General features: G+C 48.7%; 1 protein-coding gene across 4 annotated transcripts in view; it reads left to right on the top strand.

Annotated features, from left to right (window-relative positions):
• DAPK1 (death associated protein kinase 1) overlaps positions 1–19,225 on the top strand; it is a 210,895-nt gene that overhangs the window by 168,965 nt on the left and 22,705 nt on the right. For all 4 annotated transcript variants that reach the window (XM_057549198.1, XM_057549201.1, XM_057549199.1 and 1 more), the window contains exons 19-20: positions 2,531–2,608; positions 16,019–16,241. In XM_057549198.1, coding sequence (XP_057405181.1) covers positions 2,531–2,608; positions 16,019–16,241 — 301 coding nt within the window. The remainder of the gene's footprint in view (positions 1–2,530; positions 2,609–16,018; positions 16,242–19,225) is intronic.

Genomic DNA, 19,225 nt, shown 5'->3' with positions numbered 1-19,225 from the left:
GGGATGTCCCTAAAGATCCACATTGCCTCCCTGTCCCCATGTCTTTCTCCTCCTCCCCTTGCTCCACCTGCACCAGTCACACAGCTTCCTTGATATTCTTCAAACATGAGAATCATCCTGCTGCCTCAGGGCCTTTGCACTTGCTGTTCTTTGCAAGACTTCCTCAGGTATCCAAATGTCTTGCTCCCTCACCTCCTTCAGGTTTTGACTCAAATATAACCTTCTCAGTGAGACCTCCCAGACCACTGTGTGTGACAAGCAGGGCAGTGAGTGCTAGGATTGCTCGTGGGCCAGCTGCAGAGCTGGCACCTTGCTCAGGGGTGCATGGTAGCACAGGGCCAGTATGAAGAGATCCAGCTCCTACCCTTTTCCCTCTTGGACAGAAAGTCAGGGAGTTTTGGGACACTCTCAGCTCTTTTTTTTTTGATGATTACTGCTGCTTGCTTTTTCTGTGCCCGGTACTTTGTTGGTTCTTTCCATTTGGTTTTCTCTAATCTGCTCAAGACCCTATGCAGTCAGGATGTCATTTTTCATGCTGTAGATGAAGAAACCCAGGCTTCGGGAGGCCGAGTGACTGACCACACAGCTGGGGAGGGGCAGAATCCGGACTTAAACCTGGGTCCTTCTCACTCCAAAGTTCAAACTCTTTCTACTACACTGGCAGACATTTCTTTTGGAAGCCCAAACAGTGTCCTTTAGAGCAACATGTTTTGCAAACTGTGAAGTGCTGTGCAAACGTAAGGAATTGTTATTGATGGCTGTTTTCCTGACATTTGAGAGACTTAGCAGTGGAGAGTAACTTTGCCAGTGAACATCCTCTGTCTGTGTGCTATGCAGATCTGAGGTCTTCAAGAGAAATTCATGGCCAGTCACACCAGAGGACAGAAAATTTAAGTCGAAGCTCAGATTTCTTCCAACTAAGGCAATGGTCCCAAAACTTTGCTGCACAATAGAATCACCTGGGAGGGCTTTCGAACCCTAATGTCCAGATCGCACCCCAGAAAGGTAGAAGCAGAGCATATGGGTGGGAGCCCGGCAGCAGGAGTTCTTAAAGACCCTGGTGATTCCAATGTGCTGTGAGATTTGGGAACCAAGGCCTGTTCTTATCATGTCAGGAAGGATCTAGACAGTTTGGCATGCATCCCTGGTTTGGATGTGGTGCCTGACAAATTACCTAATTCACCCCAAAGCAAACCAGAAGCTTTCGTCTGCCCATTGGAGCCATTTCAGGACTTGAGGGGGGCAGAGAGAGGTGGGTGGCATGACTGTAAAGCACGCCTCCTCCGGAGTGCCCACCTGAGCTTCGACCACAGCCTACGGCTGTGGTTCTCAGGTGGGCAGTTTCACCCCCCAGGGGACGTTTGGCAATGTCCAGAAACACGGGGTTGTCACAACTGGTGGAAGGGGAATGCTACTGGTGTCTGGTGATGGAGGCCAAGGCTAGCCATCCCACAGCGCACGGGACAGCCTTCCACAGCAGAGGGTCGTCCTGGCCAAAATGTCGGTAGTGCCGAGGCTGAGAAAAGCTGATCTGACGGTAGGGATTGTGACCTGGGTTGAGAGATTGACAGGTGTGCTGTCAGTCAGATCCGGGCATTCCCCCAGCCTCCCCGGGGAATAGAACTTTAACTGTCACTGGTGAACACTGAGAGATGGGCCAAAGGCCCCTTAGTCTTCTTATTTAAAAAAATATTGCTTTTATTTCTTTTGAAGTTGCCTCTCATCTTTTCTACTTTTAAATTTGTAATAATTCCTAAAACTGCAGCAGAAAGATCCCTCAGCCTCGGTTCCCTCCTCGGTAGTGCGTGGACAGCCGGCGTTCCTGCCGCCCTGGAGTGGCTCTGAGGTTACTGCACATGACGCACTGAGATTATTAGGAGGCGCTCAATAAATGTTAGCCATCATCGTGCATGTTCACGGCCTGGAAACAGAAAGGAATTCGTTCAGTGTGAAACTGCAGCCCTGTGAAAATTCTCTAATTAAAAAGCAAACACCAAAGTGCTGTGGACCCTTATTTCCTCCTTTTATGTTCACCGAAAATCTTCAGATCAAAATTGTAAAACTCAGCCTTTTCTTTGAAACGCACAGTAATTACCAGTAACTAGCTTGATAGGAGTGCTGCAGATTGTCCAAGGAAGGATTTTAAGACGTTAGCTTCCACTAACTAGAATTTGCCAGCAAATGACAGTCTTTATCGTTGGCCTAACTGAAGAGAGGAGGCTCAGGACGCAGGGTAATCTGCCCGCTGACGAGGTGCCCGGTTTGATTAAAGCCTGTGGGCCTGAGACGTCTCGCCATTGGACCTCAAAGCACCAATGCACGGTTTTTTCTACTTCTTATCTTCCTTTTTTGGACAATCAAGTGAAATAAGGATTCCACAGAAAGGGAAGTAATCCAGGACATGGTCTCTTGTCCACCTTACTTGCTTCTGATGCCTGTCACACTGTTTCTGCCTCAGATGGCAGTACTGGTGTATGGAAAACACAGCTCTCTGTCGTGAAGGAAAATACTAATCGTTTTTCTCCAACAGGATGGAAAGACAGCAGAAGATCTTGCTAAATCGGAACAGCATGAACACGTAGCAGGTCTCCTCACAAGACTCCGAAAGGTGAGAAATTGTGGTCTGAAATGCTCTGTTTTTATGTGAAAGATTCTGTTTTTTCCCTTGTAAACTATGAGGATGAACAGAAGAGGCTTTGGACACACAGGTAGTACCAAAAGGCACTGGTCCTGTGCTGTGGTTTGCATATCGATTTTCATGAACACATTGGCTACCTCTCTGATTTCTTCTTCTGTATCGAGACTTGGAAATCATTGGCTTCTTTGCAGTCGCTATGCCTGGTTTCCCTCCTCCTACCCGCTTTGTAATACCTGCCCCCTCCCCACTGTGAAGTAGAGGGGAAATGAGAAAGCTGACTCTGCTTCTTTCTTTCTTAATGTTTCGAGCTCCAAGATATCACTTGTGCTTCAGTTTATCAAACATTGTTGCTCTAAGGTTTGAGGAAACATGACAAAAATAAGTAAATGAAGGTGTACCTTTCCAGCCCACATCATAGCAGTATGTACTGAGAGATTTCAAAATAGTCACACCCTTTAAGCTAGGGATTCTATGTCTGTGACTCTATCCTGAAGAAATGGAAGAAACGCAGAGAAAAAAGTTCTATGCACAAAGATGTCCATTGCAGTGTTATTTATAATACAGTAATAAAAATTGGAAACATTGAATGACCAACAATGAGGTCTAGTAAATTGACAGAAGCTATAAAATAGAGTGGTTTGGGGCCGTGAAAATGTTTTTGAAGAGGTTTTAGTAACAGGAGTTTATTGCTTAGGATGTTCCTGGGCTTCAAAGCAGAAGATAAATTATGTGCACATTATAATCTCAGCTATGTCTTTTTAAAATGCATGGAAAGAAAAGGGTAACAGTGGTGTCTTTGGATTTTGCTTTTTTAATTAACACTTTTCTTTAAACATTACTGTATTTTTTCCAAATTTCCTATAATAATCATGTAATAATTTTTCAAAAAACAAACTTTATAGAAATAAAAAAAATTACTCAGTTAAGTGCTCATTGAAAAGGTATTATCCAGAATAAGCTTGAGGTATCCTACAAAGATCCTGCCATATAAATTGAAAAGTGCCTGGGGGACGGATTATAATGTCTTATAATCACAGTAACTTTCACAGCTACTGAAAGATTGAATTTTCGTAGTGGTCCCCTGGTCCCCTGGTCCTGGTTGAGGGGGGAGTGAGAAGGGACATATACCTAGGTTGGAATGATTTCTTCCCCAGTGCTCAGAGTTGACCTGGGGAAGATAATTCATTTTCACACCTTTGTGCTTTGGATCCTGTGAACTGATAAACACTGAGATCCCCCAGGCCACTGCAGGGGTTCAGTCTCCCCTTTGATCTAGAGGTTCTAGAAAGAGATCCCTCCTTATTCACACGTTCTTACAGGAAAGACTTAAATTAACTCTGGGCTTCGAATTCTCCTACTCCGTACCACCACGGACCATCTCATTGTGAGGGAGAATTTGAACTAGAAAAACAAGAGAAAACTTTTTGTTTACAGGCAAAACAAGGGGGGTGCGGGGAAACCTATGAGTCTGTCAGCAAATCAGTAATGAACTTTCACATAAAATCCCCTAATCTTAAAATTCACTTTATTTGAAGCTATATTCAGCCAAATGAAACACAACTTCAGGCCACCGGTTTGCAACCTCTGACTTTTGCTGGATTTTATAGTAGGGAGCCCCACATTTGAGCGTGTGTGGAGTCTGACGTTCATAGACAAATTGTCACAATATAAGAGCTGTTTTAAATTGATTCCCCTTTATAGTATTCATCCATAGTGGAAAGAAACTGAAGCAAAATCTGGCCTTTCCACAGGCTGGATGAGCACACGTTTTTACAGTTAATAATTTAGCCTCTAGTATGGTCCACTGGTAGAAAGAAACACTTTATTAGGCTTAACACCTTAGCAGGTATATAAACATGCTGAGTCAGGTATTCTCAGGTTTCCCGAATTCCACAGAGTGGGATTTTAACCCACCTGCCACTCCCGGCGCCATCGTCCTGATCTGAGCCCCAGCATTGTCCTTGCGGGTGTTTTGTGGGCTCAGCTGGCACACGGGGAGCCCCCTCACAAGTGTAGCACTCCGGACAATCCCACTGCCACATACTTTCTTGGAGTGCTGTTCACCATCTCAGGAACTCTTGTTATACAGCAGTGACCCAGGGGAAGGTGCAGTCTATTCACCTTTAAGCAAAAATCAACTGCAAACCACGATCTCCGGTGGTCTGAGGGTCACCCTTGGCCGAGGGACGAGGCTTTTCCTTGGACTGTGCTGTGTTTTACTGCCCATCTACCCCTTAGGAAGATCCTTCCTTTTATTTAAAAACAGATTGCTACGCTGGGTGCAAACCCAGATGTCTATTATGGCAGGTTGGAAACAACGGATAAATGCCCAGAAAAAAGACAGGAAGGAGAGCACCCAACACGATAGCTGAGGTTGGGTGGATTGGATGGGTGTAATATGTTTCGACTACTTTTATAATTAGGAATATATATAGGAGGTGCAGCTCCACGCATCTCAGGGAAGGGTGGCTGTTTCCAGACCAGAATTTTGAATTCCGGGTGGCGTGGGTTCTTGCCTGGTCCCAGTTTGGCTTTCCCTTTTTTTTTTCTTCCGTTAATTTGCACTTTGTTTTTTGGTGTCTAGATTTTTTTAAGAGGGAATATTACGTTTAGTATTTTACCATTATCCTGTGGTTTTTGTAAGGAGACAAAGAAAGTCATTTCAATGCCTGTGAATATAGTACGTCATCCCTGTTAGAGCCCAAAATCTACCTAAAGGTTCCCCTCTCATCTTTGCTTTGAGAGGCAAAATATGGGTTAAAGGCTGAGAGCACAGACTCAGGAGTCCCCACTCTGACATCTAGCTGGATGAACTAGCCAACTGTTTAACAGCCCTGGGCCTCACTTTCCCTGTTTGTTAAATGGGCTGAATATAGTGCTACTCACGGGATGGTGAGGAGGGTCGGATGGGTGATGTAAATGATATCCTTAGGGCAGTGCCTGCACACAGTAAGCACCATGTGTTTGCCACAGTCGGCATCCTGTGGACCACTCTCTGAGTCCCGGGGAAACATGGAGGTTTCCGTGGAGGCTCCTCTTGTGACCCACCCCACCCCCGGGAGCAGATGTTGGGGTGTCAGCAATAGCAAATGTGGCAGGGTACACTTGAGAGTCATTTTTAGTAACAGCCACCATTTACTCCTTGGTATGTGTGGCAGCACTGTAATTTTACATCCCTGAGATGGGGACGTTCCTGCAGGAAACCTGGACTCCACAAGGTTAAGCAACATTAGTGCAGAGCAGAGATCCAGACTAAAACAGAAATACCTGCTTTCAGGGCTCGATCAGGGGCTCAGGGCTTCTTCGGTGCTGATTCCTCACCAGCCAGGGATGGTCCTTTCCCCCAGTGAGCTCACGGGCTTTGTGGCAGGCATGGGTCGCCTTCCGCGGGGTCACCCAGAGCCCCATTCCCTTCAGCAGAGTTTTCCCCAACTCTGTGTTCAGCGAGACGTGCGTTTCGCTTGCCTTTGTCATTCCCTCAAACGGCTCTAGACCTTAGCGCTCTGAGTCGCCAGAAAGGGAGGAGTTGGCTGCCAAGCATTTCTAACCACCCTCTATCTTTTTTTTTTTTAAATAAATTCAAAAAATAAATAACTGCTTGGGATTTGGGGACACCCAGCACTGGAACCTGATTCTTGAAAATGATCGCGATGTCCCAGTGCATCCCTGGAGAATGCATCACAGAGGACTTGTGGGCGGTTGCCTCAAGGAGCAGCCTCTACCTGCAGAGAAAGCCAAGAAGGTAGATTTATGTGCAATCATAACCGGGATCGTCTGTAGGAAGAGACTGTCCACAACCCGGTACAATGGGCGAGGGGAACGGGAAGAGGGTAACTTATACTTAGGGGCATCTTATCGCCATTTCCTTTCAATGTCATTGCCTCCTCCATATGTGCCAGTGTTTCTCACCAGGGTGTTATCAGCATCAGCATGTTGGGTGGGTGGAACTTCCTGTCCTTGGAGGATGCGAGGACCCCCAAGCGTCTAATGTCTAAGGTATTCCCTCCCCCATTCATTGTGGAAACCAAAAAAACTGCCTCTACACCGTTCCTAACACCCCTTAGGGTGTTGCCACCCTCAGTCCTACCCCCCCCCCCCCACCACGTGGATCCTAAGCACAGTCATGGGGAGAAGTCCGCGTCTGGGACAGCAGGGAGGTTGGCCTTAAATTGCCTTGCTATGCCATTTGGTTTCTAAGGGCCAAATTAGCAACAGAAATGTTCCCTGGGTTTTCACCTTTAATCAATTGGCAAGGCTAGGAACGTATTTTTAAACATTTGTTAGGGATAAGCCATGGAGCTTTCTCTTCCGGAAATAGAACCAAAGTCATCTTGTTCTTCTGCCTGATCCAGGTGTTGGTATGTCCCAGGGTTTCATCTGTTCACTCTTAACCCCCTCCCAGTGGGTAGTGTCATCTTTGCCTTGGACTTCAACTGTTGACACATACTGAGGACTTTCCAACCCTCCCTCCATCCCTCATCTCCTTCTAGAAGCCCACACCTGCGTGTCCATAGATCTTTTTTTTTTTTAATTTATTTATTTTTGGCTGTATTGGGTCTTCGTTGCTGCACGTGGGCTTTGTCTAGTTGCGGTGAGCGGGGGCTACTCTTTGTTGCGGTGCACGGGTGCTACTCTTTGTTGCGGTGCACGGGCTTCTCATTGCTGTGGCTTCTCTTGTTGCAGAGCACGGGCTCTAGGCGTGCAGGCTTCAGTAGTTGTGGCACGCGGGCTCAGTAGTTGTGGCTCACGGGCTCTAGAGCACAGTCTTAGTAGTTGTGGCGCATGGGCTTAGTTGCTCTGCGGCATGTGGGATCTTCCCGGATCAGGGCTCGAACCCGTGTCCCCTGCATTGGCAGGTGGGTTCTTAACCACTGTGCCACCAGGGAAGCCCATGTCCATAGATATTCTGATCTCCATCTGATGATTCACAAACTTGATGTATTTAAAAGTCTATTCTTCATCTTCCTCTCTAGTCTGTTCTTCCCTAGTGAATGCATGACTCTTTCCAATCACGGAAATCAGAAATTTGGAAAAAAAAAAAAAAAAGTCATCGCGTTGACCAGCACAGGACAGCAGAGGGTGGGCCGGAGGAGACTGAGAGAAGATTTTGATCCTTTGAGCAGGGGGCTGACTTCGGGGATGTGAGACCCTTGCAGCCAGCACATCTGGGCAGGTTGGGGGAGAGGGCGGCCGAGCTGGGGCTTGTGAGGGTAGGAAGAACACAGTGCATCTTCCTCTCTGATCCAGTTCAACAGGAGATGATTTGGGGGTAGTGGCCTGTTGGGGCCCCAGGTAGTGTCTGGGAGAGCCCACCATACACATCTCTCCCCAAATGCGTGTCCAGTGCCATCACATTCAGGGCTTGAAATCAGCTGTGGTGGTGGTATTTACACCACAGGAATCAGCAAACACTACAGATCAGGCCTTTCCCCCCCTCCCTCCAAGCCCCCTGCAATGAGCTGGTTCTCCAGCACACCATTGCTACGGGGTCTCTGGAGGCTCCCACAATTCCACCTTGCATTGTAGGCACCACCTTCTTATAAGAAGGAGCTGCACCCTCTACTGTCCCTGGTGCTCACCCCCACTACTAAACAAAGCCCCCTTCAGCCCTCCAAACCTGCCCAAGAACTGTGTTGTTACTTAGCCAAACCACTTCTCCTTCTCCTAGAGAAAGGAGGGGTGCATGTTATGACAGGCGGGGAGGGCTTGCACTTAGATTTTGCATTGGCATCCATTTTTACTATCACTGCAAGGTCCGTTCTCATCTGATTTTAAAATACTACTTTCAAGGGGGTTTGGGGAGTTGGCTTATTTTTATTTTGTTTGATTGTCCTTCTAATCAGCTTTTCTGTAAACTGATATTAAAAGTAGTTGCTTTTCCTAAGCCTGAGACTAGACAGTGAAGAAACATGCCCAGGAATATTTTGAAAAATAGGACAAAGTTGGGAGTTTGCCCAGAATTTAAAATTCACCACAAGTAAACTGCATTTGCATAATTAAGAGTTGCTGCTGCCATCCTGCTGGGTCTAATTGCGTCCTGCCATGTGTGGAAAGCCCTGTCATCTCTCCATGCTCTTATCTGGCTTTCCCAGTTTGGAGATGGTCCTCTCTGTCAATCTGCTGATGTTTAGTTACCTTTGCAGGTGAGAAAGTGAAAGCTAAATTGCCAGGGGCCAAAAGGTGCTGGAAGAAAGGAAACTAGAAACCCAAATTAACCAGGCCTTCAAAAAGCAATGCAGTTTCCAAATAATACTCGTTTAAAAGATAGTCACAGTATCTACTATAGGCCAAGAACTGTTCTAGGCACCAAAGAGACCACAGCAAACAAAGGAGGCAAGACCAGCCAATAAACAAATAAGAAAATGCCAGATAGGTCAGGGGGTGGCAAACATTGGCCATAGAGCCAAAACCCGCCCATCACCTGTTTTTGTAAATAAAGTTTTATTAGAGCACAGCTACACCCCTCCATTTACTCCTGTCTCTGGCTGGTTTCTAGACACGTACGTGGCAGTCACAACAGAGACCACCTGGTCCTTTACAGAAAGGTTTGCTGCCCCCTGGTGTAAGTGTAGGGGATTCAAACAGGGTGAAATGAGAGAAAGCAAGGGGATGGCAGGTGGTGGCTGCTTTCCACTTACTGGTGTGGGGATGCGTCTCTGATGGTGACGTTTAAACCAACACCCAAAGCCGAGAAAGAGGAGCCAACCAGAGGAAGGGCTGGGAGAAGGCAGAGGGAATGAGTGAAAAGGGCCTGAGGCAGTAAAGAGTCAGGTGTGTTCTAGGAAATAGATCAAAAAGGAGGGGGTGATGGGGTTAGCAACAGAGTTTGAGTGTGGTCTTTGGGGCAGAAAATGATGCCCGAGGAGATCTGATCTGAAAGATACGCCCAGCTTTACAGATCTTGGTAAGGTGATTGGGTATTGGTCCAGGTGTGTTAAGTAAGTAGGTTAGGAATTTCCCTCTGCTCAGACCGAGAGACCAGATAGAAGGTGGTCTTGGCGGCCAGGTGAGATAGGACAGCTGCTTGGACCAGTGTTGTCCAGGCTCAATTACTTTGTGAGCTTTGGGCAAGAATACAAATGGGAGCTCACTTTCCTGTGTAAATATTTAAAGTATATAGTTAAAGCTAACGGGGAAATATGTGCTCTAGCCTCCCACTTTCACAAACGCACCTTTGTGAGCACCTGGAAGCCCAGGTTCTGGTTTAGGATTCTAATTCCTCGGGGTTCACTGCTGCTTCCCCCCAGCTTCCCAGCCTGCTTGCAAGAGGCCTCACCACGTCCCAGCCACATCCGCCAGCCTTTGGGGACGAGGGGGACAGGACACGAGAATATTTCAACACATGAGCCAAGACTTGGGTAACAAAGAACCGTCCACCCCCCCGGGCAGTGTCCCTGCTCACGCTCCCCCGGCCCAGCCAGTGAGGACCTGACCAGCCCGGGCACAGGGAGGGTCTTAGAGCTTCTGTTAAATATAGACCACGGATGGACTTTAGTGCTCCCCCTCCAAAGAAATCGATATTCTACCACCTTCTAGAGCTAGCCAAGAGCACACTCCGTACCTTCCTTTGCGCCTCTCCGCATCAAAACCATAGTCTGCATTGGAGAGCACACACTCTTAGGCTGATGCAAGCTGCCTTCCCGGGGACCCCGGTCTGGATGCGCCACCCGTCCCTGCTGCGACATCTAGTGGTGAAAAGTGGAAACGCATCACCCACCAGGAGGGGAGGGATTTCAGAAACTTCTGTCTCAGACTGCTATATCAAATTCAGTTGTGTTCAGATTCTCCAAAGTTCTTAGTGAGCACGAGGAGGGGTAATCCTCGAGGACGAGGTTAAATTTCCTTAGACAGGAAATCTCGAGTATATCTTGCTTTTCCTTGCCTTTCAAGATAATGGTGGATTCTGTCAGTCTTGATGGAGAGCAGTTTCCTGGCTCATCTTCCCAAGGGCAAGGTGAAGGGTGAATGAGTCCATCCCAGCCCAGGCCAGCAGGTCCTGGTGGAAGGGGAAAGGAAGGGCCAGGAGATGTGCAAAGGCCCTGGGCAGAGAGCGGGAACGTGGGATGGCTTGCAACCCCTGTACCCCTTTCTTTGGCCTGCGAATTATTTTTCTCACCTGCCCTGCATTCACCTCCACTTGAAAGGTGAGAATGCATGTGTGTTCGTATGATCGTCTGGAATTGAGGACATTGTAAAAGCCGAGCTGTCAGTCCAGTGAAGCAGTATTTTCTTGGACAAAACAAGATTTCTTGAGGACAGTTATTATTGGGGAAACAACATGTGAGCTAGTGATGGGTCCTGAGATGAGCACAGCCCCTCCAGATGAAGGCTCAATCTGCAATTTCATAAAAAAAAAAAAACTTGAAGCCTCCCTGGGGCTCCCCGAGGACGTGGAGCCTGTTAACACAGGCCAGCAATCCAACTCATTTGCTTAGGAAAAATGAGGTGCCGAAATGTGCCCTTTGTCCATGCAAATCCAGAGCAGGGGGGCCCCTTCTCATTCTACTTGCCTTTATCGTAGCAATGACTTATAAATCTTACTTTAAATCGGGACCCTGCACTAACTGGGAAGTGTCTTCTGAGTGGGACAAACTGGAAATGGCACTCCTTGGATATTCACAGTGCTTGTAACTCAAGACATCCCCACTTTGAGATTCTGCTCTCGATCTGCAAATTCTTGTTTACCGCTCCCTGCTCCCCACTCCCCTTCTGAGAAACCCACCACCTCCCTTTCACTGACAGCAGTGGTAGAAAAGAGACCTGGTGGTGAGTTCTGTCTTTGCCTTGGGCAAGTGCCTTGGCTCCTCTGAGCCTTGGTTTCCACATCTGAAATGGAGAACGACCACATTAACCACAAAGGTTTCTTTGAGGTTTAATAAGGGATGTGAGTGAAAACACAGCATAAGCTGGAAGATACAAACGTGGAAGTTACTGCTGCAGACAGGAAATGCATCTGTCACAACTCCTCCGGGTGTTCATGAAAGAATAATTCATGACCCTTCGGGGGGTACTGCAGTGGGCGTGTAGCAGAGGAAAGAGACTGGCTCAACCCCAACTTCAGCAAAGACAAGTGGGGATTTATAGCCAAGGAGCAAGGGTGTGGGGGTCAGTGGGTGGAAAATTGCTAAGACGAAACCCAAAGGCTGGGAGGCTTCTTGCTGGATTGACTGCTTTGGATTCTCTTATTAGATGGTCAGCCGGTTGTGGCCACAAGAGGAGACAGAGGGGAGGCTCAGGGCAAAACATAGCTTTTTATATCATAGGTCGCAGAGAGACAGGGGTTAGAGCATTGTCACAGAGCTCAGACTCAAGCCAGGGGCAAGCTGCGAGCCCCCGTGGCAAGTGCCTTTACTAGGGATCAGGGTGGGTACATGAGGAAAGGCAGGGAGAGTGGGGGGCAGTGTCACTGGTGCGTTTGGATGTCACGGGGTCACCCTTGGGAGGGTAGGAAGGGGGACTTGTGGCTGAGCCCACCTTGCACACCGGTTGGTGCACCTGGGCCGACACTCACAGCCTGTTTGTGGGGATGTTGAGGCAGCGGGAAAATAGGAAGTTTTAAAGGTTATAATATTCATCAGGATTCTTGCTGAAGGCGCACCAGGATGATCAGGTGTCAAGGTTGGGCATGAAGAATTTGCTCAGATATCAGGGGTGGGGGATTTTCTGTAAACGTGACCCTGCAAGATTCTTGTTTAACCTGGACTAACCGGACCAAGGTCACAGCCCACTGTCACTGGCTCCTCTTCCCTCTTGCCTCCATTTCTGGGGCTGACCTGGCAAGCAGGCAAACAGATCGCCAGCCGCTGCCGGCCCGCCACTGCCCTGCGTGGAATGGGGAGGAGTGAGTGGGGCTCTCAGCCTCAGGCAGTGCTGAGCAAAGTGGAGACATACCGTCTCTCAGCTGCGTGGGGCAAGCCCACCTTGGTTCAGAGCTGCTGCTGGAAGCACACAGGGTAGCACCTGTGTCCTTCGGTTCCCTCGGTGCAAGTCTGCTCAGAGAGGAAGGGCCTGCGGGGACTCGTGCAGAAGGGACAGAAGTGCCCTCACTCCTTCACACAGGACAAGCACGTTGGCCAAAGCTCACAGTGTCAGGATCAGGAAGGCACGAAACGGAAGGGAGCAGCGAGCGATTCACTGCACAGTGCGTCTAGACCTAATGACGGGATTGAAGCTGGAAGCAGGTTTTCTGCCTTTGCACTGTGTCAGGAGAAGGAGATACTGGCTTCACACAAAGGAGCTGTGCGTGTTAGGTGGCTGCGTGTCAGGAAATAGGTGGAGAACTTTTTAATTTACTCAGTGAGGCACTCCTAGCGGAAGGGGATGCTCAGAGTTCAGACACTCAGCGTGAGGTGGGTGGAGGTGTAGCGGGGGCCTGACTTAAAGGGAAGATAAAGGGCTGGTTTCGGAGATTAAATTAGAATGAGAGATGGTAGATTTGTTTCAGGGGGTCATGGGCTCATCGGCAGCAGTAGATGGCACGGGGGAGAATGCCAGCGCCCCATTTCTTCATGCCTGCTCGGCAGCACCCCAGTGAGTAACTGTCTCAGGAGAGAACTTTTCAGCTTCTGTGCTGACTTGGGTAACAATTCAGGGGAATTGCTGGCAAGATACGCCAGCTTTTTCCACCCAATGCAGTGCTTGAGGTTAGAAAAAGAAACCAGATCACTGTCCAAACCATGGTTTCCAACCCTAGCCGACCCAATACTTTATCATGTACATGTTGTGATGCCCCTTTACTCTCCCGAAGTAAAATTCAAAGATAACAATGTACCTACACAGGTAATTTTAAAAGATCAATAGAGGGACTTCCCTGGTGGTCCAGTGGTTAAGACTCACGTGCTCCCAATGCAGGGGGCCCAGGTTCGACCCCTGGTCTGGGAACTAGATCCCGCGTGCCACAACTAAGACCTGGCACAGCCAAATAAATAAATATTTTAAAAATACAAATAAAATAAAAGATCAATAGAATGCCCTAACTATAATATAACAAAGACATCGAAGGAATATATATAGTATAATAGGATGTGTATGTAAATGCGGAGCACAGGCAAAGAGGAGACATTGTGAAATTGGCAGATATTTGGACCCATCTGCAGAATCACTGAATGTAACACCTACAGATGCCACGGATGTGGGAGGGATAGCAACTCAAATACAGCAGCAACAGGCTGACGTTTCAGAAGTGGGGATCAGAGCTCCTGAAAGATTAGGGAAAAAAACCCCATGTATATATAATTCTACCAATGTATAAAATAGTTGCATTCTTGGGAAAGTCACTATGTATTAAACCAAGCCCTCGCAAAACCCTCTGGGTCATATGTAAAATGCAATTAAGTCCTAAGCTCAGATGATCATAAACAAGGTTTTTCTCTTATATAAATGCTCAGCAGACACTCAGAAGTCAGGCAGACTCAAGAGAATTCTTACCGCTCAGGCCATTGTATGTACACGTCAGGACCCCTAGCCCCCACCTACCCACCGCCAGCAGCATCCCCCAACGCTGAGAACTAAAGCTGCCACCGTCCATTTCCAAAATGCCAGCTAGTGTTGCCCCTGCTGAGAAAGATGGGTCAGAGTTTACCAAGAGAAAATGGGGGTAGGAACTCAGGAGAGCTGTGTTTGTTACTGAGCACACTCCCGTCCTTGGTCATTGGTGGAAAAAGAAACGGTGGCTCAGCTGGAAGAGATCAGCAGTAGATCAGCACCTCCCAGGATTTGGGTCTGGAAGCAGTGGTCCGGCCAGGTCTGAGATCACACTGAAAGGGAAAGGCAGACACTTACCTCCGAAACACTCTTGCGTGGGTCACCCCCTGAGTACATCATTTACACAACACCTCTTTATTGGGCATCCTACCCATGCCAGGTGCTGGGGATACCGTCTCTCCCCTCAAGGTTTGGCCCCTAGTCTAAAGGAGAAGAGTGTCACGTGATTACCCTACAGTCTAGTGGGGTGACGATGGAGAGCCACACGTGCACTTGAGCCTGCTTGTGAGGAAACCTCCTGGAGAGACCACAGCAAGATAGGTCTCCTGGGATGCGTGGACGTTAACAAGCTAAAGCAGACGGGATCATCGTGGGTAGGGGAGAAGGTCTCGACCTCAGGCTGCAAGCCACAGCTCTGACAGGCTGTTATTACTGGGTTAGGAGCTGGGAAGCGGGCCGGGTGTGTGAGGCTGGGATGGAGCCAGGGTGACATGATCAATGCCCCACCACGTAGCCCTTGAGGTGGGTTCTCCGGGGGCACAGAGCACCTCACCAACACCATCCCTTCGAAAGCACCCATGTTATATTTGATGTCACACTGTTCTCATGTCTGTGTCCCCCCAAAACTGCGGATCTGGGGCAGGTGTAGACCTTCCTGTTCCAGCACACGGGAGGTCCTCCATAAATGTTTGATGATGAATCTGTGAATTATCCAGGGCTGCGGAGACTCCTGCTTCTCCCCTGTAGGGCTGAGAAAGAAGAAAGCGGAAAGGTTGTCATGGCCCCCAGGCCCCTCCCCAGCATTTAGCTTTGTACCTTGTGATGCCCTTCTTCTCATCATCTTGTACCTTCAGAGCGTCGTAAAGGAGCAAGACCCCTCCACACAGAAGGAGCAGGTGACCTGACCAGTCTAACGGGGCTGACCCCGTTTCACTTTTAAATTGACCACTTGGCAGGAATTGCTCCATCCAATTCATTGTGCATCAAAATGCAATGGAAGTAGGCAAATCCACTGAGACAGAGTGCACTGGTGGTTGCCAGCAGCCCGGCAGAGAGGGGCCTGGGAAGTGACTGCTCATGGGCACAGAGTTTCCTTGTGGGGGGATGAAAACGCTCTGGGACCAGATAGCAGTAATGGTTGTACAACATTGTACATGCACTAAAAGCCTCTGAATGGTTCACTTTAAAATGGTGAATTGTATGTTTATTTTACATTTAAATTTTTTTAATGCGGTGGGGACAGAACAGACTGTATCTACCATGTGGGTAGAAATTTCAGGTTGGGGTCCAAACTTCCAGTTATAAGTTAAATAAGTCTTGGGGATGTAACGTACAGCATGGTGACTGTACTGCACATTTGAAAGTTGATGAGAATAGATCTTTAAAATTCTCATCACAAGGAAAAAAATTGTTACTATGTGTGGTGATGGATGGTAACTAGACTTACTGTGGTGATAATTTCACAATATATACAAACATCAAATCATTTACACTGTACAACTGAAACTAATATAATGTTATAGGTCACTTATACCTCAATTTTTTTTAAAAGGCAAAGAAAACTCACAGACCGGAAGGATGCAGCAGGGGTCCTGAACCATGGGAATCCGCGTGTGCCTTTTGCTCAGGGGCTGCTCTTCTCCTGTGACTAACAGGTCCTCTCTCATCTATATTCAGGACACGCACCGAGGACTCTTCATCCAGCAACTGAGACCCACACAGAACCTGCAGCCGAGAATCAAGCTGAAGCTGTTCGGCCACTCGGGGTCTGGGAAGACCACCCTGGTGGAATCTCTCAAGTGTGGGCTGCTGAGGAGCTTCTTCCGAAGACGCCGGCCCCGGCTGTCCTCCACCAACTCCACCCGGTTCCCACCCTCACCCCTGGCCTCCAAGCCGGCAGGTAAGCACCCCACCAACCCCTGTCTCTCCACTGGGTACTTCCAAGGTCAAGGTCTGGGAGGAGGTGTGGCTTTGTTTGGAGCCCTTGGCCTGAGGCTGACCGGTTCCCGCTGCCTTGGTGGCTTCCAGGTGTGGTCCTCCCGTCTCTTGGCCAGTGAGCGCACCCTGCCCTGGTGCTAGCGAGGAAAGGGCCTCACTGAAATCACGGTACGCAATCACAAGCATGCAAAATAGCACAATCGTGTTCTGCTCGGGGACTCTACCCTTGAAGACACAAAGAGCTTGTTTGGACTGACATAGGTTCAAGGTTGCACAGATGGAATATCAGCCCGCAGGACGGGTCCTCACCCCTTATGCTTTCTTCTTGGAATGCTGCGGGCACATCCAGGAGTGCGAGAACACAGAGCCACAAAACTGGGTGCACGGGGAAGCCCATCCTCGTGTATCTGGCAGTGGGGTGGTGGCTTTGAAAGGCTCCTTAATGGCTTTTCAGTGAGCCCGTCTGTTCACCTGGACCCTAGTTGGGAAGCCGATTTTGCCGTCTGCCTCCACCTCCCACAGACACGAGTATCAACGGGTTCACACCCGGAACTCCAGGGTGGCCTGTCCCTCCCCAGGGAGAAACACCTGCAGTGAGCAAGAGGAAGTGGTGCAGTCTGGGGTGTCATTTTTCCTAAACCCACCCTTTTAGAGTGAGGAAATTAAGGTTTTCAAAGATAAGAATAGAGACCTTTAGAGAGTTTCCTAAACAATGTCAATGTTGAAGCTCTGTGCCTCAGACTCACTTTCTGTACATATTACAAAGGTGTCATACCTGTTCCCTAGGATGAAAACAAATGTTTTAAAGTTTGTGTTTCTATGTAATTTCTCTCTCTACGAGGATGTCTGAGCAGCATTAGCTGAAGTGAGGGACAGCTGACTGAGATTTGCATGCCCCTTTCAACTTCTTCCCTCTGAACACAGTAGTAGAATTGAAATTAGGGGAAGAAGTGTAACCAAAATGGATATGTAATTAGAATGATTACAATACTGCTAACACGTGTTGCTAATGCATACTGAGTACTAACTGTGTGCCAGGAGCTGGGCAAAATGTGGTACGTGTGACACCTCATTTAATCCACGTGACAGGCTTATTGGCATTTTTACCACCCTTTTACTGAAGCCTTGAGGGGTCAAGTAGACTGCCCAGAGTCACACAGCTGGCGATTCATGAAGTGTCTGGCTTCTGAGCCAGGGCTTATTAATGATACTTATAACTCTGACTTGGGGCATATTTGTGCTCATGTTTTCCATTTTCCACTGTAATTTTTCTCAATTTCAGTATGTAAGATAGGTCTACACCTTCTCAGAAGCCAATAGTTTTCCAGGTTTAATGATTAAGTTGAGCCTCTTACGTGTGGACCAGGCCAGTATTGCTTCAAGGTTCAAAGTGAGCTTCTCTAGCAGTTCCTCGTGTCACCCCTAGAGGGAACCAGCTCCCTCCTGCTGTGGGTTAAGGTCACTCCAATCTGACTCTGGGGGGATGGGGGGCAGGGGGGCAGAGAGACAGAAACAAAGAGCAGAGACAGAGAAAGACAAAGAGATGAGAGCTATCCAGATCTGTGACCTGGAATTTTTGTAAGTCGTATTGGATATGAATTTATGCCTCAGGAGCCCATGGGCTAAACTGAACCAGCCACATATCAAGTGACATCTGGGTTCCCCCGGAGGGAGAACGGCTCAACCCTCACCCCTCAGAAGTAATATCTCCATTCATCTTCCTTCTGGTCAATTTCCCGCATCTGGAAGAATCCAGAAGTAGATTCTTGATAAAATGCAGCTCAGGATGGCTGGATTATCAGCAAATCTCACTGTGTCCTTCAGCCAGGGCTCAGAGAGACTTGGGTCATGGGGCTGACTGACACAAGATTCTCTCGAGGACAACAGGTGCTCTGGACCAGGTGAGCCTCCCCACTACACTCAGCAGAGAGAAAAGTAACTCGAGGCGCTGGGAAATAAAGTCAGAGGTCAGCAGCCTGTTGAGCTGCAGCATTCTGTATAGTATGAGGGGAAGGAGAAACACTGAATTAGCTTCCAACGTTGAAAAGTCAAGATGTCTGGACTTCCCTGATGGCACAGTGGTTAAGAATCCGCCTGCCAATGCAGGGGACACGGATTCGATCCCTGGTCCGGGAAGATCCCACATACCACGGAGCAACTAAGCCCGTGCGCCACAACTACTGAGCCTGCGCTCTAGAGCCCGCAAGCCACAACTACTGAGCCTGCGAGCCCACAGCCCGTGTTCCTCAACAAGAGAAGCCACTTCAATGAAAAGCCCGCGCGCAGCAACGAAGACCCAATGCAGCCAAAAATAAATAAATAAATAAAATCAAGAGGCCTCACCTAAAAAGTTGGCTATTTGGTTTCTTGTAACAAGTTGGTAGCTCTGGCCGCACTGGATTCACATTTCCGCCTGGAGCCGGTTAGTGGAGAGGAGGGACTACCCCATGTAGAGGGGCCCAGGCTCTGCATTTCACCCTGTCTCACACAGCGCCCTAACTCCAGGCGGGAGAGCTCAGGAGCAGACGCCTCCACGCCCATGTCCGAAGGTTTGCCCTGTGGCAGAAATGACATTTCAGGAGTGCATTGGAGTGTGTGACCCCTGGACTAAGGTCACACCTAGTTCATCCCAGAGCTGTCTGGCCAGAGCCAGGCAGCCTCCCGCAGGGCCCGGGCAAGGACGGAAGAGGCCCGCGCTGCTTCATGCCCAGGTGGCCTCGGTCTGCTCCGAGGGTGTGGGTGAAGTTTCTATCCAGACAACCCCTGCAGGTGACAAGATTCGTCCTCAGTTCATTCTAGTCCTGCCTGAGGCCAGGAAGAGCCAGGAGGCTGTGTGTGCAGGAGGCTCTGGAGCAGGCCCTCCTCCTGCCCTGCACAGCGCAGGGCGAGCACACCCTGGGCTGAGGGAGCGCAGCAGCCTGCAGGGCCTGGACCCCGCCAGTCCTC

Source organism: Balaenoptera acutorostrata, chromosome 6, assembly GCF_949987535.1.
Source record: "Balaenoptera acutorostrata chromosome 6, mBalAcu1.1, whole genome shotgun sequence".
Taxonomy (NCBI): domain Eukaryota; kingdom Metazoa; phylum Chordata; class Mammalia; order Artiodactyla; family Balaenopteridae; genus Balaenoptera; species Balaenoptera acutorostrata.
The sequence above is the reverse complement of the archived record's forward strand: the minus strand, read 5'-3'. Positions and strand labels throughout refer to the sequence as shown.